The following is a 24381-nucleotide window of genomic DNA, read 5'->3' on the forward strand; positions in this document are numbered from 1 at the left end:
GTGAGGGCGGCTGCCCTGTCAGGGCCAATGGCATCGGAGAGAAGTTATGGGGCCTCCATGTTGTCATTATTCCGATTCATCCCATCAAAGGTCTCTAAGGGAGGGGAAAGGAAGAGGGCCGGCATCAACGAACCGGGGCCGGCAGACAAAGAACACGGAGTGAGCATTAAGATAAGTTGAGGTAAACTAAGCTGAGTGGTGAGAAGTTGGGGCCCCGGGATGTGGGGGACTGGAAGGACTGCGCTGTACCACCTGAGGTACTTCCCAGTGTAATGGCTATCATAGTGGGAGGGGGAAGTGGTAAAGTAGGAAATGGGCCACACAGACTCTTGAAGCAGTCTTCATGGCATGTTCTGGTCTCCAGCGGGTTATGGCCAGTGGTAGGCTCAAACCGACATGTCTGGTGGGGGGAACCTCAGCAGGAGGGTAGGCAGCAGATGGTGGGTCCCCCCCACCAAAACATAAGACTAACAACAAATTCAAGACAAAATAGCTTATACAGTACTAGTAACACTGAGCATATATAACATATTAGCCGGAGCAAATCGTAACCAGAATTGTTAACGGGGAAACAGGAGGCAACTAGCCTGTGACACATCCCCACAGCCCTGTCATAGACAAAGCCCTAGAAAGGACGGAAAACACCCTGCGAGACAGATACGCTAGGATCTCTGTGCGTAGGGCAGACAATATCAACCAAAGTGGTAAAAACAATAATCACAATACTTACAATAGTTACAATACTGGCAGCTCCTATCATAACAGGGGTAGATAGAAGCTGAAGCTAGTGAACTGGTCACTTATCTGTCCAGCGGGGAAGTACATGCTTCAGGCTGGAGGGCAGGGGTTCTTGGCTGTGTCGGAAGTTCAGCAATGCGGGCGTTCCGTGATCATCGATGGTTTCAAAGGGGATCGGGATTTTTCTCTGGCTTGATCCTGGGTGAGGCCAATCATAGCCTGAAGAGCATGTTCTCCGCCTTCTTTCAATTTTAGTGGGCGGTCGTAGGTCCGTCCCCTCTTCTGCAAGGCGGTGTGGTGGTGAGAAGTAGCAACCGAAGAATGATCCTCCAGGATCAGAGAATCAGTTCTCCGGTGGGCAGAAGTGTGGTCCATAGGATGCATAGTGAGGTCATCCAGGAAGGAACTAAGGTCTGCGGTATCAAGGAAGCCTCTTGATTTACCATCCAGGGTAATCCACATACGGGTGGGCTCGAAAAGGCCAAATTTGATGTCCAGCTGTCTGAGCTGGGGTCGTAGTGCCAGGAATGCTTTCCGCTTCTCCTTCGTTACTCTGGAGAAGTCTGCGGCCACCCGTATCTCATGACCTTCTAGGGAGTACAGGCCCTGAGATCTGGCCACTGAGATGACTTGGCGGGCCTGCTCGTGGCGGAGGAAGCATGTGATGATGGGGCAAGAACACCCAGAGATTGCTTTATGCAGAGGACCAATTCTGTGGGCTCTTTGAAACTCCAACGGTAGGGAAAAATCAAGGCCCATGAGTTCAGGGAGGAAGTTTTTAAGAAAGGCCTTGATGTACAATCCTTCCTTGTGTTCCGGTATGCCAAAAAAGCAGACATTGTCTCTCCTGCTTCTGTCCTCCAAGTCTGTGATCTTTGCCTGCAAGGACCGTACTCCACGTGCCGGGCCGGCAGATCCACAATGTGATCCTCGACGGTTGTGAGGCGTTGATCGAGGTCCTTTACCGTTACTTGGAAACGGGCAATATCTGCCCATATGGAGGTAGAGGGTGCAGAGAGGTCTGAAATCTTCAAGTCCATTGCCTCCAGACACTGTCCCACTGCTGTGATTTCCTTCAAGATGCTGTCAGTGGCATTGGTGGGGTGAGAGTCATCCAGTTGGGCCACAAAGCTAGCAGGGGTCACATGTGCTGCCATAGGTTTCGGTAGTGCAATAGCTTCTGAGAACAGAAGTTGGCGAAGTGTCTGCCCGATGATTTCCCCCCTGGCATCGCCACCTGTGAGAAGAAGGTGTCCTGGAGCAGAACTTCAGGAGATCCTCATGGATATGGGGCTATGTTGTGGCTGTGCAGAAGGCCAAGTTATCTCCTAGGGATGGAAAATCCAGCACAGGAACCCCTCCTATGTGGATGTAGCCGGTCCCGAAGGAGGTAATCCGAGCGCGCTGCACAAGGGCCAGCAAACAGATCGGGCTCCTGGTGTGGCCTTTGCAGGCCCAATCTCGATGAACAGTTCCGAACCTGGCTGTATGTGGAGTCAGGGACGGATTGCCATAGATAAGGGCTGGCCACAATTGCAAGGGAGGTGAGGTGCTAACCCAAAGAGTCCATGCAAAGGGTCAGTCCCTTTAACAGCACCCAGGTCACACAGGCTGCTACTTCGTTATGGTGGACCCCAGTCCCTCCGGTCCCGCCATTCCAGGGGACAGACTAATATAGGCAAAATCCTGCTAACAAGGCTAGACGTGATGCAGGCTGGCAGACGGTCCTCATATTGCATGTGGTAGGGAGCTGCAGTGCGCCTCCTCGCGCATGATGGGAGCCTCACTGGGCCATCCAGTGAAGGTGCACTCCAGTGGTAGAGGAGGATCTGTCTCCCTCCATCCACGGCATAGGGCCCGCTCCTGCACAGGCAGGGAGGCTGCTAGTAGTCCCCCTCTGACACTCCCCATCTCCCTCGTGGGCTCCAGGAGCCCGGGGGGTGTCCAACTGGAAACGCTGGGGGGTCACCTACCATGGGCGGGCTCCAATCCGACTTCTGTGGCCGGACGCGATCCGTCCCGGCCGCCCTCACTCCTCCTGTGCTCTCCGCGCAAGGAGATAATCAAGACCTCCCTGTGAGAAAACAGGGCTGATTGCAGAGGCCCCCTAACTTTTTGCCCCCATTTTCCACTTTTTGCTGGTGTTTTCCTGACTCTGATGGTGCCCTGGGTACTGCTAACGAGTCCCAGGGCCTGTGCTCTGTGTAAAATCAATATGCAAATTAGGCTAATTATAATTGGCTAAGTTAACCTACCTATAAGCCCCTAGTATATGGTAGGGCATGTAGGTTTAGGGACCACAGCATAGGTAGTGCACTGCTGAGATGCCCAGTGTCATTTTAAAGGCAGGCCTGCCTTGCTGGCTGCTTTTAAATTAAAGTTATATGCAAATTCGACTTTGGAATTAAAAGTAGTTCCAAAGTCTTAAACTACCTTATTTTTACATATAAGTCACCCCTAAGGTGTGCCCTATGTGCCCCTAGGGCTGGGTGCCATGTAACTATAAGCAGGGACTTTATAAAAATAGATTTATAAACCCTGGTTAGGTAAAAACAGCCAAATTTGTTTTTCCCTCATTGAAGTAAATGGCCTTCATAGGCTAGAATGGGGAGACTTTATTTTAAATTTTAAAGTCTCCTTAAATGTTGCATACCAAGAATTTGGTATCAAATTAATTGTTGTAATAAATCCCACAACTTCCAGTTGTGGGATTTAATATAACTTGTTCAGGTAAAAAGTTTTAGACTTTACCTAAAAAGTTGCCAATTTCAGCCCTGCATTGTTTTTGCTGATGTGCTCTGATTGGCCAGCCTGCAGCAGCTTAGCCAAGCTGCCTTGATGAGGTGTGAAGTGGCCTGGCTTCACACAAAGGAATGTGCCTGTGGGAGAGAATCTCCCCTCAGCAGATGGTGAGGCAGGAAGGGGGAGGGCTGCCAAACTGGTCTTCAAAGGCAGAGAAGGACATTTGGAGCAACCAGCAACACCAGGTGAAAAATTGCTAACCAGAGTCCCCTGCACCAACTCCTGAAGAAAGCGACCAGCTGACCACTGCCCAGTGGCCAAAAAGGAGTTTGCGCCAGGTGCATTCTGGGAGTTGTAGTCCGCACCCCCCAAGGACCATCTCAGAACTTCTGGACCCTTGGTGTGAGCTGTGGACCCCAAAAGAACCTTAAAAGAACATCTGGGTGAAGCCCCAGAAGTTTGGAGAAGATTTGAGAATTTTTGTAAAAAAGCTCCATAGAGGGACCGACCCGCCGCGGAAATTCTAGCCGGCTTGCCTCAACCGCGACCCGGCCTGACTTGGTGGTTCGTCCCGGTAAAGAAAAATCTCTGAAAAAGAGACTAAGTCCGAAGGTAAAAAGTTGACCGGGACCTCCCAGCCATCGTATCCGAGAAGGGCTCCATGGACGTCGGATCAAGATCCAGGTTTACCCCGGTCGAAGGATTTTCACCTTGAAAAAACGACTAAGTCCGAAGGTAAAAATCTCCACCGAGGAATCCAGCATCGCGTATCCGGAGAAGGGCTCCAGGAGGTCGGATAGGACTGGCAGGTTCGTCCCGCTGAAGAAAATCTTCAAAATAAAGACTAAGTCAGAAGGTAACTTTTTAACCGAGGCCTCCCGCGACCTGTAGCCGAGCAGGGCTCCATCGCGGTCGGCCTGAAACTTTGACTTTGCCCCGGTCGAGGTGCAACCAGATGACCCGATTGGCGCTTTTTGTTTCTAAGCGCTAGAAAAATAATAATTCTTTAAAAATTCATATCTCCGGTTCCCTTTATCCGATTTTATTCGTTTTGGTGTCATTTTAAAGATAAAAATATAAACTATTTTTACAAATTGGGTTTGGATTTTTAAACTGTTTCCTGTGTTTTATTTAATTACTGTTTTGAGATATTTGAATGCTTTACACTCTGTCTCCTAAGTTAAGCCTTGACGCTCGTTGCCAAGCTACCAAGGGTTGAGGTGGGGTTAATTTACTGAGACCTAACTGGACCTAAGTGGAGGTTAGTGGCTTGTTGCTAGGTGTAGGTACCTACCTGCCCTTACAATAACCTATTTTCCAACATTTTTGGTGGCAGCGGTGGAATCCTGTACTTGTGTTCAGTATCACGTTACAGTTTTAAGTAAAACAAATTAAAAATCCTTTAAATTGTCTTAGGGCAAAAATTGTTTTAAAAAATAAAAATATTTTTAATTTTTTTTAATTTGGATTAATTTCTATTATTGAATTTTTGTAATTTTTCTAAATTATTGTTTCCAATTTTTGCAAAAAGTTTTTGTTGACAGAAAACTAGGGAACCATGGAGCTTGATCTGGCTAGCCTACCCACACTGACAGTAGTCCAGCTTAGGGGGTTGTGTACTGAAAGAGGGTTGCCTGCAACCACTGACCTCAGGAAGCAAGTCCTGATCAAATCCCTGACAGCATGGGCTGAGGCCCAAGAGGTAGACCCAGGGGAAGCTCCAGAGGAGGGATAAACAGGGGAGGATGCTAGCTCTAACCACTCAGGGGAGGGAGGGCATCTGAGCCTAAGTGAGGATGAGGAAGACCGGTCCTCACTACATACAGTCACTAGGGGCAGACCCAAAGCTAGTGGTGGGAAGGGGGTCCCTTCAGGAGGAGAGAACCCATCCATCAGAGAAAGAGAGCTGGAGGCCCAGCTAGCATACATAGCTTTGGAAGCAGACAAGCTGGCCCTAGAAAAGAAAAAGTGGGCAAAGAAAGAGAAAAGAGATGGTGGCAGCGACAGAGAAGTTGAGGTGTCCATGGGTGAGGGAGTTTGCCCCAGATTACCCAAGGGGGTGGTTCCTGCTTATGTAGAGGGGGATGATATAGACTAGTGGTTGGAGGCCTTTGAGAGGGCACTCCAAATGAGAAGGGTTAGGCCTCAATACTGGGGTTCCCTTTTGTGGGAGTTGGTCCCCAACTCAGGGAGGGATAGGCTTCTGACCTTAAGGGGGGAGGAGGCAGATTCGTACCCTAGTATGAAGAGGTGCTTAACCAAGAAGTTTGGTCTGACCCCAGAGCAGTATAGAATGAAGTTCAGGAACATCCAGAAGGTCAATACCCAGTCTTGGGTTGACTTTGTAGACACCTCACTTAAGGCACTAGAGGGCTGGATTATTGGTAACAAAGTAAATACTTATGAGGGGTTATACAATCTGATCATGAGAGAGCACATCTTGACCAATTGTACCCAAGAAAGGTTACGCCAGCATCTAGTGGACTCTAAGCAGACCAACCCTAGAGAGCTAGGGGAGGCAGCTGATGAGTGGTTGAGAACCAGGGTGGTTGTCAAGTCCCAGGGGGGAGACTCCAAGAAGGGGGGGTCAGGTCCCCAAAAACCTAAGGAGGGAGGTGGTAAGCCCACCACAGAGACTCCCTCTGTACCCCAGAACCCTAAGAAGGAGGAGAGTAAATCCCACTCCCACTCTGACAAGCAGAGACAGGGAGACCCAGGGTTAAAAAAGCTCTTGGACAGTAGGGCTTGCTTTGACTGTCAGCAGACAGGTCACTTCAGAGGAGATGCAGCCTGTCCAAAGAAGGTGGTTAGCACTGGGCTGTCCAGTGTAGCCATGGAGGAGGACTCCTCAGATGATGAAGTCCTCCTAGCATTGAGCTGGGAGACAGGACCAGATGGTAAGCTGGTGATCCCTGAGGGTGGAAGTAGGCACTTCCACCCCATTCAGGTGAATGGGATCCCTACCACTGGCCTGAGAGACACCTGTGCCAGTCACACTATGGTGAGTGACCGGTTAGTGACCCCAGATATGTATGTCCCAGGAGAGACAAGGAAAGTCAGGATAGCCACAGGGGAGGTCACCTCCAAACCTGTAGCCATAGTGCCCCTAGAGAGAGAGGGTATCCTTGACTGGTTTAGGGTGGTAGTCAGTGCTGACCTCCCCCTAGATTGTATCCTGGGCAATGACCTCCCAGAGGTGGGTCTGGTCCCAGATGGGGCGGTCGCCCAGGGCGCCCCCCCAAACCAAAGTCCTGGGGAGTCAGTCCCTACAGTTAGGAGACAGGGGTCCCCAAGAAAAGGAAAGAAGAAAAAGAAGGGTAGGCCACTCTTAAAGGGAGTTCCAGGGAGCCAAAGGCCTTCTGCCCCAGTAGGGGGGGGAGCCCAGAGTTGGCACTGGTGAGGCCTCCCCTGACCCCAAGGAAGTCCTGAGTAGTCAGGCAGCTGTCCAGATGCAGGGTGTTGCCCCTGCACTGACAGAAGGGAGAGTGGAAGGAGGGTGTCTGCCACAGGAGGTGGTAGCCCCCCACTCTAGACAGCAAGAGGGTTGCCAGGACCCCAAAGTTGCCCCTAAAGCAGCTCAGCCACCTGTCAGTGGAGAGCTTAGGGTGTGGTTCTGGGTACTGACAGCTGTCAGTAGCCTCTGCTGGGTGCTAGCCTTCCTGGCAGCACTGTACTTGGCCTGGGAGGCAGACCCCAGGGCCAATAGCAAAGTAGGCCCCCTGACCCTATTGGTCATGGTGGGGTTGCTCAAGTGTTGGGTGACCTCTTTGGGTAAGCTAGGTGTTGCCCTAGCAAAGTTAGGAGTAGGGGAGGTGGGCACCTCACTACCCAAGTTGGCAGAGAGAGAGGAGGAAGACCCCCCTAGAGGGAAGTTTCAGTTTCAGATGGGTCCTTTCACTGTTGGGATGGCTTCACTACCCAGAGGGAGTGACCCTGACAGGAGGATGTAAGGCAGAGTAGGCCCTGCAAAGAGACAGCCAGTTTTCTTCACTGTCTTCCTCGCCTAACAAGCCAGGAAGACTCTCCCAGGGTTGGGCTGAGTCTCCTGGGCGTGTGAGCTGGGGGGGGCTTGTGTGAGAAAACAGGGCTGATTGCAGAGGCCCCCTAACTTTTTGCCCCTATTTTCCACTTTTTGCTGGTGTTTTCCTAACTCTGATGGTGCCCTGCGTACTGCTAACCAGTCCCAGGGTCTGTGCTCTGTGTAAAATCAATATGCAAATTAGGCTAATTATAATTGGCTAAGTTAACCTACCTATAAGCCCCTAGTATATGGTAGGGCATGTAGGTTTAGGGACCACAACATAGGTAGTGTACCATAGGTGCACTGCTGAGGTGCCCAGTGTCATTTTAAAGGCAGGCCTGCCTTGCTGGCTGCTTTTAAATTAAAGTTATATGCAAATTCGACTTTGGAATTAAAAGTAGTTCCAAAGTCTTAAACTACCTTATTTGTACATATAAGTCACCCCTAAGGTGTGCCCTAGGTGCCCCTAGGGCTGGGTGCCATGTAACTATAAGCAGGGACTTTATAAAAATAGATTTATAAACCCTGGTGAGGTAAAAACAGCCAAATTCGTTTTTCCCTCATTGAAGTAAATGGCCTTCATAGGCTAGAATGGGGAGACTTTATTTTAAATTTTAAAGTCTCCTTAAATGTTGCATACCAAGAATTTGGTATCAAATTAATTGTTGTAATAAATCCCACAACTTCCAGTTGTGGGATTTAATATAACTTGTTCAGGTAAAAAGTTTTAGACTTTACCTAAAAGGTTGCCAATTTCAGCCCTGCATTGTTTTTGCTGCTGTGCTCTGATTGGCCAGCCTGCAGCAGCTTAGCCAAGCTGCCTTGATGAGGTGTGAAGTGGCCTGGCTTCACACAAAGGAATGTGTCTGTGGGAGAGAATCTCCCCTCAGCAGATGGTGAGGCAGGAAGGGGGAGGGCTGCCAAACTGGTCTTCAAAGGCAGAGAAGGACATTTGGAGCAACCAGCAACACCCCCCACATCCTACAACCCCAGACAACTAGTTGCCCCCTTGATTAGATTAGGAGAGGGCAGGAGAGGGGTGTGTTTATGATTTTTAGCCACACCAGTGGGTGGGCTCAGCCAGATGTAACCTCCAAAAATCAGATTCCGCCATGTTGGATTTTTAGAGAATGTTGCCCACTGGGATGGATTTTTGCCACACTTCCCAGGAAGTGGTCATCGCAGGGGGAAGGACCCTGCCCCTGATTGGAGAACCAGGACCCTCCTGCTTTTCACCCAGGAGCAAGGATAAAACTGGCAGACCTGCACCCACACCTTAGATCCCCACCAGATTTCAACAAGAAAAGAACTAAAGGAGAAGAAGGACTGCCCTGCTGGACCCCTGGCCTGCACCTGGAACCTGCACTCAGAAGGACTGCACCAGCTGCACACTTGGGCTTCACCACAAGAAGGACTTTGCCTGGCTTCAACTGGTTCAAGGAGGGACTCCCTGTTTACTACAGGTGAAAAATTGCTAACCAGAGTCCCCTGCACCAACTCCTGAAGAAAGCGACCAGCTGACCACTGCCCAGTGGCCAAAAAGGAGTTTGCGCCAGGTGCATTCTGGGAGTTGTAGTCCGCACCCCCCAAGGACCATCTCAGAACTTCTGGACCCTTGGGGTGAGCTGTGGACCCCATAAGAACCTTAAAAGAACATCTGCGTGAAGCCCCAGAAGTTTGGAGAAGATTTGAGAATTTTTGTAAAAAAGCTCCATAGAGGGACCGACCCGCCGCGGAAATTCTAGCCGGCTTGCCTCAACCGCGACCCGGCCTGACTTGGTGGTTCGTCCCGGTAAAGAAAAATCTCCGAAAAAGAGACTAAGTCCGAAGGTAAAAAGTTGACCGGGACCTCCCAGCCATCGTATCCGAGAAGGGCTCCATGGACGTCGGATCAAGATCCAGGTTTACCCCGGTCGAAGGATTTTCACCTCGAAAAAACGACTAAGTCCGAAGGTAAAAATCTCCACCGAGGAATCCAGCATCGCGTATCCGGAGAAGGGCTCCAGGAGGTCGGATAGGACTGGCAGGTTCGTCCCGCTGAAGAAAATCTTCAAAATAAAGACTAAATCAGAAGGTAACTTTTTAACCGAGGCCTCCCGCGACCTGTAGCCGAGCCGGGCTCCATCGCGGTCGGCCTGAAACTTTGACTTTGCCCCGGTCGAGGTGCAACCAGATGACCCGATTGGCGCTTTTTGTTTCTAAGCGCTAGAAAAATAATAATTCTTTTCAAATTCATATCTCCGGTTCCCTTCATCCGATTTTATTCGTTTTGGTGTCATTTTAAAGATAAAAATATAAACTATTTTTATAAATTGGTTTTGGATTTTTAAACTGTTTCCTGTGTTTTAGTTAATTACTGTTTTGTGATATTTGAATGCTTTACACTCTGTCTCCTAAGTTAAGCCTTGACGCTCGTTGCCAAGCTACCAAGGGTTGAGGTGGGGTTAATTTACTGAGACCTAACTGGACCTAAGTGGAGGTTAGTGGTTTGTTGCTAGGTGTAGGTACCTACCTGCCCTTACCAATAACCCATTTTCCAACACTCCCGCAGTGGAAGGCTGCGAGGTCACTGCGCTGCTCACGCCGTCTTATGGGGAGAAACTGCCCCCTCCAATGCACACCGCCAGTGTGAGAAGACTCCGTCTAGCGTGTGGAGGTACTCCCGTCCCTCGATAGCCCCTCCGGGCCCCCGGGCTCAACTCAGCACACGGAGCTCATTTATCAGGTGGCCAATCTCCCACGACTGCCAGACCACGCCTCAAATCAAATGACTCCTAATCATCTGGCTAATTTCAGGTCTCAATCCTTACACAAATCTGAACATAAATGAGTCATGTCTTTTGGCTCAGTTGTCTCCGTACCACTGTAATTCTTAAATGCCTACGACAATCTCCCATAATAATCCGCATGTATCGACTCCTTTGCTTCCTGTGCTGTCATGTTTATTCTCTGCCAGTCAATGTTTTTGGGTGAAATTCTCGTCTTCAAAAATTCTATCATTTTGTAGTAATATTTCATTACTTCAGGAGATGGCACACCTTTATCCTGATCACTACCTGGCTCTTTTGTCAGCCAATCTATACTCCTCTGGCACTCCATCCACAGATAAGCTTGGCCAACTATCTCTAATAGAGTGTTCAAGTCTTCCTTTCTTCTCTCCTTCCGGTCTTCTGATCTTCCTTTCTTCTCTCCTCCCGGTCTTCTGTTCTTCTGTTCTTCTGTTCTTCTTGTCTTCTGTTCTTCTTGTCTTCTGTTCTTCTTGTCTTCTGCCTTCGGCTCCTCTGCCTCCTCCGTCCTCTTCTCCCCGCGCCTGCCCTCCTGCTCCTGCCTCATCCCCCTCCCCCACTTGCATCCCCCTCTCTATCTCCCCTATCTAACCCGTTCACTATCTACCTCCCTCACTCCTCCTATCTACCTATCTCTCTATCTCTCTATCCCACTATCTAACTCCCTCACTCTCCACCTCCTCCTATCTTCCTATCTCTCTATCTATTTCCCTATCTATCGATTTCCCTATCTATCCATTTTCTCTATCTATTTCTCTATCTCTCCCCCCTCCCTCACCCCCTCTATTACCTATCTTCCTATCCTCTCACTCTACCTCTCACCCTCACCCACCTCTACAACCCCCCTCCCCTGTCTTCTCAACCCTACTCCTATCTTTCTCCCTTATCTCCTAAACCTCCTAACACTCACCCCCCTCCACCCTTAAACCCCCCTCCCCCAGCTCTTCTCACTCTACCTGTCCCCCCTCCCTCGCGCTTTCCCGCCGCGACCTCCTGCACGCCCCGCCCCCAGCTCCCATTCGCCCCCACCTGACCCCTCCCCCCCACCTCATATGGCGGCCGCTGCGCGACCGCGCCGCTGGCGCACCAGAGGCAAGCCCGTCTGCGCCCGTCCGCGCCTGTCCCACGCCCAGCGCCACGACCCCTGGTCCCCAGCTCTCCCAAGCCCCGCTGACCCGCTACGACCCCACCACCCTCCACGCCCTCAACACAGGACGCTCCAACACTTGCTTCCAAGCTCACCCCAAACGCACCCATGGACCCTTCGCCTGCAACTCCTGCAAACGCATCTTCCACCATGCAACAACCACGACCACAAGCCCACGCACCATCAACCACCTCAAGTGCATCCTAGTCAACGCTCGCTCCGTCCACAAACACGCCGTTGAACTCTGGGACCTCCTGGACTCCATAGCACCGGACGTCGCCTTCATCACGGAGACGTGGATGAACGCCTCCTCGGCCCCTGACATCGCCACTGCCATCCCTGAAGGCTACAAGATCTCCAGAAAAGACCGCACCAACCAGGTAGGAGGAGGTATCGCCATCGTCTTCAAAGACTCCATCAGCGTCACCACCTCCACCGAAGACACCCCTCTCGCCGCTGAACACCTGCATTTTCAGATTCGCACCGATCCGAGGACCACCCTCAGAGGATCCCTCATCTACCGTCCTCCCGGGCCACGCGCCCCTTTCAGCGACGCCATCGCCGACTTCATCTCCCCGCACGCCCTCGCCTCGCCGGACTACATCCTCCTAGGTGACCTCAACTTCCATCTGGAACAAAACAACGACCCCAACACCACCACCATGCTCGACAACCTCGCCAACCTCGGCCTCAAACAACTGGTGAACACCGCCACCCACATCGCCGGACACACGCTTGACCCCATCTTCTCCGCCAGCAAACACGTCTTCTTCAGCCACGCCTCCGCCCTACACTGGACCGAGCACAGCTGCGTCCACTTCACATTCCGACGCGAGACCCGCCACCTCCGCACCCAACCCATCCCTCGTCGACAGTGGAACAAGATCCCCGAAGAGCAACTCTTCTCCGCACTCGCCGCCAACCAACCCACCCTCACCACCGACCCCAACGATGCAGCCCTCAACCTCACAAACTGGATCTCCAACTGCGCAGACATCCTTGCTCCCCTCAAACGCACGCATCGACAGACCAACACCAAAAAACCTCTCTGGTTCTCTGACACCCTCAAAGAATCAAAGAAAACTTGTTGCGCCCTTGAGAAAGCCTGGCGCAAGGACCGCACCGCTGACAACATGACCGCCCTCAAGAACGCTACCTGCGAACACCACCACCTGATCCGCGCTGCCAAAAGGAACTTCTTCACCGACAGACTGGACAAAAACAGACACAACAGCAGAGAACTCTTCAGCATCGTCAAGGAGTTCTCCAACCCCAGCGCCAACGCCAACGGCGTCACGCCCTCACAGGATCTGTGCGAATCCCTCGCCACTTTCTTCCATCGCAAGATTAGCGACCTCCACGACAGCTTCGGACACCAGACCCAACCAAACACCACCGACCCGGCATCCACGGCCATCACCCTCAACAACTGGTCCCCCATCCACACGGAAGAAACCAAATCCATCATGAACTCTATCCACTCCGGCGCCCCTTCGGACCCCTGCCCGCACTTCATCTTTAACAAAGCCGACGACATCATCGCCCCGCACCTCCAGACCGTCAGCAACTCTTCTTTTTCTTCTGCTACCTTCCCCGAATGCTGGAAACACGCCAAAGTCAACGCCCTACTAAAGAAACCTACGGCTGACCGAGCGACCTGAAAAACTTCCGCCCCATCTCTCTTCTGCCTTTCCCAGCCAAAGTAATAGAGAAGACCGTCAACAAACAGCTGACCACCTTCCTGGAAGACAACAACCTGCTCGACCCCTCACAAACCGGATTCCGAACCAACCACAGCACTGAAACCGCCCTCATCTCAGTCACTGACGACATCAGAACCCTGATGGACAACGGTGAAACAGTCACCCTCATTCTGCTCGACCTCTCGGCTGCCTTTGACACCGTCTGTCACCGCACCCTAATCACCCGCCTCCGCTCCACCGGAATCCAAGGCCAGGCCCTGGACTGGATCGCCTCCTTCCTCTCAAACCGTTCCCAAAGAGTTTACCTCCGTCCGTTTCGCTCAGAACCCACCTAGATCATCTGCGGCGTACCCCAAGGCTCACCACTCAGCCTGACACTCTTCAATGTCTACATGAGCCCCCTCGCCAACATCGTACGCAAGCACGACATCATCATCACCTCCTACGACACCCAACTTATACTCTCCCTCACCAAGGACCCCGCCAGCGCCAAGACCAACCTACAAGAGGGTATGAAGGACGTCGCAGATTGGATGAGGCTCAGCCACCTAAAGCTGAACTCTGAAAAAACGGAAGTCCTCATCCTCGGCAACACCCCGTCCGCCTGGGACGACTTCTGGTGGCCCACGGCCCTCGGCACCGCACCGACCCCCACAGACCACGCCCGCAACCTCGGCTTCATCTTGGACCCTCTTCTCACCATGACCAAGCAAGTCAACGCCGTGTCCTCCGCCTGCTTCCTCACCCTCCGCATGCTCCGCAAGATCTTCCGCTGGATCCCCGCCGACACCAGAAAAACCGTAACCCACGCCCTCGTCACGAGCCGCCTGGACTACGGCAACACCCTCTACACCGGGACCACAGCCAATCTCCAAAATCGCCTGCAACGCATTCAAAACGCCTCGGCCCACCTCATCCTCGACATACCCCGCAGCAGCCACATCTCCGCACACCTGAGACACCTGCATTGGCTCCCAGTCAGCAAAAGGATCACCTTCCGACTTCTCACCCACGCACACAAAGCCCTCCACGACAAGGGACCGGAATACCTCAACAGATGCCTCAGCTTCTACTTCCCCACCCGCCTCCTCCGCTCCTCTGGCCTCGCACTCCCTGCTGTCCCTCGCATCCGCCGCTCCACAGCGGGTGGGAGATCTTTCTCCTTCCTGGCGGCCAAGACCTGGAACTCCCTCCCCACCAGCCTCAGGACCACCCAGGACCACTCCGCTTTCCGGAGACTCCTAAAGACCTGGCTGTTCGAGCAGCGATAACCCCCCTTTTTCCCCTAGCGCCTTGAGACCCGCACGGGTGAGTAGCGCGCTTTATAAATGTTAATGATTTGATTTGATTTGAAGTCTTCCCAAAGGCATTTTGCAGGATTCACAAACCTGTCTGTCTGCTAATACCATTCTACTGGCTTCTCTCTCCACCTGGGATAGTCATTTGTAAAGGACAGAATGTCACTTCTGCTCCAAGGGACATGAACAAAATTCCCTCCTGGAATCTCTCTCCTTGGTAAGATTTTCACTGGATCCTTGCCCTGCTGCACATTTGCTGTCTGTTACGTGGAATCCCATTTCCTTTTTTCTCTTTTCTTTGCCCATCTGCCTTCCCACTTGTCTAAGGCTCCCCATGCCTGGACACTTTGGAGTAACTCCCGAAGATGTGCCTTCCTCCCTGTAGATCTCATGTGTTCAGTCTTTTGCGTCAAAATCTAATCTGTAACTCCTTTTCAAATGCTCAGTCTTCTCTATTTCTATGCCGTACTTCTCTGCCAGATCTGCTCGTTTCTGATGCACATTGCTCACTTCCCTTGTCATTTTCGGGCACAAATATCTAAATTCTGCTTCTGTGTAGGACTCTAATCTGTTCACACCCATAGTCCCTTCAATCACCTCACCCGCTTCCATACCTAGTCTCATATAGTTCAAGTACTCCTCCCCCTTAGGAGCACTCTGTGGGGTATTCAGCTTGTCTAACCATTCAGTCAATTGTTGGGCTGTCAAACCCTGCAACAAAATATTGTTGGCCTGGGCATGTGGCACCTGTTGTACCACTGCATTCGGGGAATGCGGTGTCAGTAATTTCAGGCTCTGAACTCCGAATGGACTAAGGTCTAGCAATGATCTTGATCCGTCAAATGTCTCTCCCGCAGCAGAGACTACTCGGATATTCTCATTAAGCCCTCCCCTCATTGAAATTTGACTCAGTACTCCCTGTCCATATGCACTGTTTTTCTCTTGTGCGAACAAAGGTACAATCGGACCAATGGTGACAGTTAGAGACAAAGCATCTGAACTTGGTCTAACACTCAAATTCTGTGTAGTTCCCATATTCTGGCTCATCAGTACGAACATATCTGTCTGGGTCCCTGTTATTGGTGTGTATCTTGGCAGTACTTGTGGCTGCACTAAAGACAGTAAAAGTGGAGTTTCCTCTGTCTGAACCAATGTCTTTTTTGGGAAAACCTGTCCTGTAGACACTAATAAGTTTGTGGCAGTTTCCACTATAGGTACAGCAGGGTAAATTCTCGGGACACTCGGCTGTGGCACCTGGTTTTGTGCTACTGGAGTAATAAGCGAATTACGACTACTCTGCATTGATCTCTGTGTCATACTCGGATTAACCTGTACTGGCCTCATTGTTGTGTTAACCTGGGTCAGAGCTGTGGGTTTAATACTAGTGCTCGGTCCACTCTCTTATGCTGCATATGGTGGAGGACGATTTCTCAATAACTGCAAAATAAACTCATCATCGCTTACTCTTCCTCAAATGTCAATGATCCTCTAGACTACCTTGGTCTCCCCTCCCTACTCTCGGACGGGCTCCTGTATATTCCTGGTAGCTTTCCTTCCCCCTCTCTCTCTGCCTTGTGTAATTTCTGGGAATAACTTAATCCCGTGTAAAGTCTTGGTTCTCCAAAGTCTCCGATCACTGTCCCATCTAGCCTCCGCTAGTGTCTTTTCTGCTTTTCTCATTCTCTTCTCAAATTTCTGTTGCTGTTGTTGTCTGGCTAATGATTCCCAGATTGCCAATGCCTCGAACTGTGCTGGTCACGGAGGGGGTTTCAGATCATACAGCACCCTCCTCAGATGCTCTCAGCTTCTCAAATTAAATGTTCCATGGGCAGGAAACCCTAAACTCCCATCCTTCTCTGTCACTTTGCACCATTGCTTTAACCAAAGACATGGCGCAACACCCTTTTCATTGATTACAATGTAAGCTGGTGTACCTTTTGGCAGTGCAATATCCCCTATACTCGTCGTAATGTACGTATCTCCCCTTAAAGCACTCTTTGGAGATTTGAAAAATTAAATTTTTGCGACATTTATGTCATTCTAAATCAAATCAGGAAGTGACTTTTAATCCCAGAATTCTCTTCACCCACCTTCTCAGCCAATTGCACTTCCGTGACGGCTGCCAATCCGTGCGTAACACTTCTCACTAACTAACCTATCCCATTGCGGCTCCAATTATGTCACACTCACACGTACTGTGGCTGACAAAGTCTTGCAGTTTGTGCTCCCAAACTCATATTCACTCTAAACTAATGCAATTTATTGCGAGCACTAAACAAAATCAAAACCCAATTTGTCCATTTACTACAGGTAAGGTAACACAATCGCTTCAGAAACTTTACAGATTTTTCACTGATGGCATTTCACTCTAGCAGCTACTCCTTCTTTCTCAGTTTCCCTGATTCGCAAGCAAAATTCGACCCGCCAATTTCACTCTCAACTGATCAGTTGGTCTGCCCTGGTGCACAAAGGACTCACCAGATCTCAGTCAAAAAATTCTTAACTCACTTTGACCCACACTCTGACTTGTCGACCACGCCTGATCGACCTATTGAACCAGACAAATTACAACAAAAACCAAGTGTCTCATACACTTTTCAATACACTCCGGAGTCTTAGTTCAAGCAGGGTCTGAATACCAACAACCAACAGGACAACTTTTGAGCACAAAGTGCCACACACATGTGAAGTTCAAAGACTTCCCTACTCTCACACTTCAGAGCACGCACACTCCTTCTATAACTTCATTTGGAATACACAAACTCCCCAAACCCTCACAAACATCACAGTTCACCTGCGAGTTGCATAGGCTGTGCAAGTGCAAAACCTACTTTATTCAGACGGTCCCTAGAATGCCGAGAACATCCTCAAATAATCATTGGCAAGCTCCAAGATTCTGGAAAAAGTCATTTTAAGTACTTAGGGGCATATTTCCTTTCCAGTTTGTTTTATCAAATCTAGAAGAATCCAAACTTTCACCAATTTCACCCAATCTGTGAACTATTTTTCTCTTTCTAGGGTATTAACCCTTAACTTACTATCATCTCTGGGGGACACCTGTTATTTCTTGTTTAAAATCTCCGAGGTCAAACACTCTGCTACCTCTTTTTTGGACTGTATGATGGGCTCTTTAGGAGACAAACCTGTACCGGGTATCTATGATGGACTCTTAAGGAGACAAACCATCAATCTCTGCTAGCGCATTAGACCTTATTAAGGAAACGTACAAGGGAGACGCGTATAAGCCGATTAACCTTTTGACTCGCTTCGAGGTTTTCCCACCATATATCTCGTACAGATACAGATCAATAACCAATAACAATCAATAAAATTATTAATCAATAGGAGTCAGTAATTCCACACACTATGACCTTGCAGTCATGAATAACAACATCGTTATGTAAAAGTTAGAATGTTTATCTCCCTATGGTAACAATGCTAATGTCACGTAGCTTAACTCAAAAACAAATGATAAACATACAGAAAAAATACTGGCTGTCCAAGGTGGCGAAAGAATTGAAATCTAATCAAAGCTTTAGCTACTACACATTCCAAAGTAACAGTACAAATTATTAGCCAGAATAACTGTGCAAACGACATAACATACATTGAGATTCAGCAAAGAAAAGACATCAGCTGTTATTTCATGTAGCGAGCTTCATCAGTGAGAACCCTAACTAACATTACATTAGCATTGCATGGTTGGGCTTCATGCAAAACAATTTAGTCAACACAAATGTGGAAAAACATCTAACTATGGCTCTACCAAAATTAGTGGTTGGTATCTAGAAACAAAAGCAAATAGACATAGCATTCAGTAATATCAATGTATATCTGTCCTCAATAGGGTTCAGCAAGCTGTAACAATCTTCGTCTACAGGACATCAGTTCAGTCAGCTAGGCATCAGGATTGAGCATCAAAGTTCAGAAAAGCAGTAAAGTTAAGCGCGTCTCTGCTCAAGATGGAAAAATTGGCAAAATGGCCTGTCCTCTCTCAGTGCAGTCTGGCTAAGTTAGATTTTCTAAAACTACTTCCCACATCCTAATTGGTCAGGGAATCGCATGTTCACAGTTAGGCCAATGAAACTAAAACTCTTAATCTAAAGTTCTTCTACTACATGGTTCACATGTTGATGATTGGCTCCTTTCATCCGACTCCCGTCATTCGGCTCATCAGGTATCAATATTGTTGCAGCTTATACTCCAGTAAGTGAGTTTATTGCCTTCTCCTGGGAAAGTCAATGTTACACACATTACATTAAACATTGTTGCACTAGCAAGTACATGATCTTCTAGCAAGCAATTCTCATGAGAAAGACTTTTAGCTACGAGCACATGGACAGTACAGTGGAAAATCACAATTAATTTCTCTAAGCATCCATTTTATTAAACTCCTAAGGTATGCAGCTTGAGATTAGGTCGTGCAACTAGGCCAAGACCTCACTAAATTAAGGCTTACAATTAATACAGCTAATACATAATGCATAACCCTTAATATGACATATTACTACATTAATCAACCATAGGCTTGACATTTCATATTAATAAGCCATTAATAAGTACACTTTGTGAACATTGGCGGCCATTCATGTGGGCACACCTTCAAATGCGTGCATTATTTTTCTCTAAGTTGGTACATTTTCTACACAAATTCAACACTCAACATACATGAATATTCATTAATAATTTCATTAGTAACATCTGCATTAGCAGTGCCATGTCAGGGCCAAGACATGACAATATATAAATGCAAGTATAATATAATACAAAACATTACTGTATTACATATATATTAAATGAGCAAAACCTTTCCTATATATTATTTTCTTCATTTTATTACAAAAGCATTCTAACACCACATTGTCCCCATAGTTACAAAAATTCACCACTGGCTTGTAGCAATCTATTAATAATTTGGAAGTGTCACAATGCCTCCATTCTGGACTGGTCCAGATTCAAAGAATGCATTTCCTGAAAAGCTGTATGGAAAGGTGTTGTACATTCATGACAAAACAGTTTCTCATTGCTGAAAATAGCATGGAGAAAAAACAAAACAAACTCCTTCCAGCTCGCTGAGCAGGTCACCAAAATCTATCGAGAGTCTGATGCTCCAACTGCAAGTTGACCAAAATGAGCCTCTCCCTGAATGTCAACCCTCCAAGCTTCTCTGAAGTCAATAGATGATCAGTCATATATTTCTGTGTGGTTCAGGAGCAGTAGCAGAACTGTGAAACCCTCACTTTGAAGGCATGAGAGCGTATTGCTCACCTCTAGAAACCAGAGGAATCATTCCCAGTGCTAATCTCTTTTAAACCCCTCTAGGTCTGCCATCTTCCATGATTGTAATGACCCATCCTAGCAAAAAGCCCAGACAATGGTCTTACACATCAACAGGCCTACCTCTGGTACACACCTTTCAGCTGTACCACACCAGTGGGAATTTACAGAACGCTGACAGTACATTGCAGCGCTCCAATAGGCTAGGCTCTCTCTGCACCCCTGACCAATATTCCCTACCACTACTCTCATAATCCTATAACTAATATCACTACTACTTATAACACTACTAGTAATAGTAATAATTGTATTTATAAAAATAAAATATATTTTTTTATATATAAATTTTTCCTCTATTACTGAGTATCTTGAAATCTTGCAACTTTACAAGGCTTTTCTCCCTGCTCTTACTGTCAACATGTATCAAGTCAGTATCATGTGCAGGGCAGTAGACTAGAAGCTCTGCCACACAATCATTAATTCTGTGGCATTTTTAAAGGGACATTTTTGCCTAATTTGCCTGAAATGGCTTGTATTTTGCAAATATGACATGAAATCAAGTTTTTTGGAGAAGCGGATAACCAGATTTTCACTTTTGTAAAGGTGCTCCTTTTCTCACTGTCACAAAGTTAAAACAGGAATATTCAACTTGAAGACTATTAATAAAGTAATGTGAGTAGCCGCTCTTCTGGCATCCTGTAGCTAACATATGTAAAGGAGTTTTCAGTTACATATCTGTCTACGCAATTGAGAAGAACCAACTTGATAAACACGTGCACATATCGGAGAACCTTGGCAATGCGATATTAGTCCCCGAATGTTTGGATCGGTTAGTTAAAGCCCTCTGGTGGAAAAAAACGATTTTAGTGTCCTCTGGTGCTTGAAGATGTAGCGCAGAACCAAGATTTCTGGAAGGTTAGGCATTCCATATTCTTAAATTATTAAAATCACAGTTCTAGGTAGTGCACGTCTTGCTTTGATTGCAATTGTTAAGTATTCCTCCTTGCTGTTGTGTTCAGTGTAAATTATGGCTATTGGTCCTAGATTTTACACCCTCTTTCAAGTGCACATATACACTGATTTAGCATTTGGTCACTCAGTAGATTGCATTTTACTTCATATAACGTGCATTTCAAGGGATGAACAGTTCTTCTCATTGGAAAAGCACCTGCAAAGCAGCCATCTAGACTTAATATGATGATTTTGGTAACTGCACATTAAAATGTCTGTTCCTTGATGCCATTCAACGCATTGTGTGCAATCATGGTTACTTGATCTTACTCTGAAAGCTTTCTTATAAGCCTGTACGTTACAAATGCTTATGTAACTCTAAACTGATGACCGCAAAACGACATGGGCTAAATAGAACATACCGATGCAATATTTTTTTAATGCTAAGTGCCATATTAGTGGAATTAGCACATTGTAGACACATAAGGCGCAATTCAGCATGCGGTGGCATAACCATCGTGGACCTGTTTTGTTTTTTAAACATGATCTCCTTATGTATGAATATGTGATTAATTTTGCTCACCTTTCTTGTATATAATTCAAATGACAGCCATAAAAGTTATTTGTACATGGAACAATCAAGTTTTGAAATTGTGGGTTGTCGTTTTTTAATAACTTGGAGTAGCTGAGAGATGTCTTTAAAAGTATTCCTTTTTACCTTTGCAGGCTTAATTCCATTGACGTAAAATATCAGATGTGGAAACTAGGAGTTGTGTTTACAGACAACGTAAGCTGAATTCTTTACACATGGCATGTAACCATTTGTTTTTAAGTAATGTGACTGTTTTATGTGCTGTACTTTAACATTAGGGGTCTCTTGGACAGCTGAGCACATATATCATTTAAGAGCATGACCTCAGGCAAAACTACTCCGATATATGTGGGGTTTTCTAACGTTTCAGCGTTAAGATACATAGGCCCATATTTACAAAACTGTCATGCAACGCAGCGGAACAGCCAAAAATGTTACGCTGCGTTGTGTGACAGGGAGAGAGCAGGAGAGCACTATATCTACAGAGATATGGCATTCACCTCTGCGCTCTCTAGTGTCGGTGAGGAATTTTGCTTGCGAGCGCCACACACTCACCTTTGCGCCACTCTCAAGAGTGTGTGCGTGAGTCTAGCAGTAGTGTTGTACTGGAAGTGTACCCTTCCAGTACAAAATACTCATGGACATCAATTCACCAAAATACCAGGGGTAGTGGAAGTGACATCACACGCCCTTTGACCTCCACTTTCACTCACAGACACATAAGTACAAATACACAAATTCGTATTTAGATACACTTTCTCACATAAACACACTCCTACCCACAAGAATGCACACAACTTACATTTCAAAGCATTTTTACTGACCTTAGCTGCCATGGAAGGACATATTCACGTTTTTATTACACTAATAGTGAATAATACATTATAATTCACCATTAGTGTAATAAAAGAAAACAAAGAGAGCAAAGTCCAAACTGGCGCCCATAAGGACGAGCTGCAACTGTCTTCCTGGCGATGAATTTGCCACCTCTGAAGCTAGGGGTCGCAATGGCAGTGCCAGGGGTCACAAAGAACAAGCCAGGGGTCGCAGCTGGCACCCCCTAATTGACCTCCGTGAAAATAGCATGCTTAGACTTGAAACGTTTCCTACTTTGTAGTGTGCTGTACAGTGCAGCACACATGCAAAGTTGGAAAATAAAGGAGAAACAAAAACATTTCTCTTTTTAGCACCTCCTTTCAAATGACATTATTTTTTGGCGCAAAACCCTGTCTACTATTGTTTGTAGATAAGGTTTTGCATAAAAAAGCATGGGTGGTTGCATAGGAATGCCCATGTACCATCCATGTAATGCCCGTTTCGCACTATGTAATGCAAAGGAGTGCTTTGTGCTTCCTTGTGCTACTTTCCAGTGCAAAACAAGTTTCACACTGGTAAGTAATTAGATAAAAACATTTTGGGCCATATTTATACTTTTTGACGCAAAACTGCGCTAACGCAGTTTTGCGCCAAAAAAATTAGCGCCGGCTAACGCCATTCTGAAGCGCCATGCGGGCGCCGTATTTATTGAATGACGTTAGCCGGCGTTAGCCGCCGGCGCTGTCTGGTGTGCGTTAAAAAAAACGACGTACACCAGGCAGCGCCGGTGTAGGGGGAAAATGACGTATGGGCGTCCACAAATGGTGCAAGTCAGGCTGAGGCAAAAAAATCGCCTCAACCCGATTTGCGCCATTTTTTTACGACGCCCAACCCCCATTGAAATGACTCCTGTCTTAGCAAAGATAGGAGTCATGCCCCCTTGCCCAATGGCCATGCCCAGGGGACTTCTGTCCCCTGGGCATGGTCATTGGGCATAGTGGCATGTAGGGGGGCACAAATCAGGCCCCCCTATGCCACAAAAAAAAAAAAAAAAAAAACTTACCTGAACTTACCTTAATGTCCCTGGGGTGGGTCCCTCCATCCTTGGGTGTCCTCCTGGGGTGGGCAAGGGTGGCAGGGGTTGTCCCTGGGGGCAGGGGAGGGCACCTCTGGGCTCATTCTGAGCCCACAGGTCCCTTAACGCCTGCCCTGACCCAGGCGCTAAAATCCGGCGCTAATGCGGGTTTTTTAGTCCCGCCCACTCCTGGGCGTCATTTTTGCCCGGGAGTATAAATACGACGCATATGCATCGGAGTCATTTTTTAAGACGGGAACGCCTACCTTGCATATCATTAACGCAAGGAAGGTGTTCACGCAAAAAAATGACGCTAACTCCATGAACTTTGGCGCTAGACGCGTCTAACGCCAAAGTATAAATATGGAGTTAGTTTTGCGTCGAATTTGCGTCGAAAAAAACGACGCAAATTCGGCGCAAACGGAGTATAAATATGCCCCTTTGTGCTTACTTTTGTGATGCAAACCCAGCACAAAATGTTTGTAAATCTACATAGTTTGATGACCATTCCACAGACGCAAGTTGACCTGCCTTCCTGTATTTTTTTCCAGCAGTCCCAAGTTCCTAAGGCCATAGACAAAATCGAACAACAGCCTTACATTAGTTGACATGATTGCATATGTTCAAGAGCTATATTAGGTTATGCTAAATGTTTATGCAAAATATGTGTGAGTGTTTGAGACAGCAAATACTTTTGGCTTTTCTAGAACAGCTTTTTTTACAAAGGCGTTTTCATTAATTGGTTAATGTGTATGTGCTTCGGGGATGGGTGAGTGAGAGAATGTGAGCATGACAATTGTTTGAGGAATGAATGGATGAACAAATGATGTTATGGGCGGTTGCATAGGAATGGTCCAAAAATGTGCATAGCCTGGTGCTGTAGTTTTCCATCAAAAGAGTAAAATGCATGAATGTACGTTCCTCAGTTTATCAAACATTGTTAGAAACTGACATCTGCGCTGACAATATATAAAAAATTGCCACAATCGTTCCATGTCCATTGTTATGCCAGGGGGAGCACCAATATGCGAAGGATGCCAACAAGAGGTCAATGAATACCACTATTTTCGTAGGACAGTATTACTCAGAAAATGGTATCATCATGAACATTATGCCATGAATTACCCTAATTTTCTAGGACCAGTACTATACTTTCTGATGTATACTTTGATGTATACTTCTAACTGCAGATTCCTCACCCTCAGATTTGATCTGGAGAAATTTTCCAGCAATGC

The 24381-nt window shown here is 47.6% G+C and overlaps 1 protein-coding gene across 1 annotated transcript in view; it reads left to right on the forward strand.

Annotated features, from left to right (window-relative positions):
- RYR2 (ryanodine receptor 2) overlaps positions 1–24381 on the forward strand; it is a 2714825-nt gene that overhangs the window by 2557071 nt on the left and 133373 nt on the right. The window contains exon 96 of the mRNA XM_069234403.1: positions 21390–21450. Coding sequence (XP_069090504.1) covers positions 21390–21450 — 61 coding nt within the window. The remainder of the gene's footprint in view (positions 1–21389; positions 21451–24381) is intronic.

Source organism: Pleurodeles waltl, chromosome 5 (assembly GCF_031143425.1).
Source record: "Pleurodeles waltl isolate 20211129_DDA chromosome 5, aPleWal1.hap1.20221129, whole genome shotgun sequence".
NCBI classification, from domain to species: Eukaryota; Metazoa; Chordata; class Amphibia; order Caudata; family Salamandridae; genus Pleurodeles; species Pleurodeles waltl.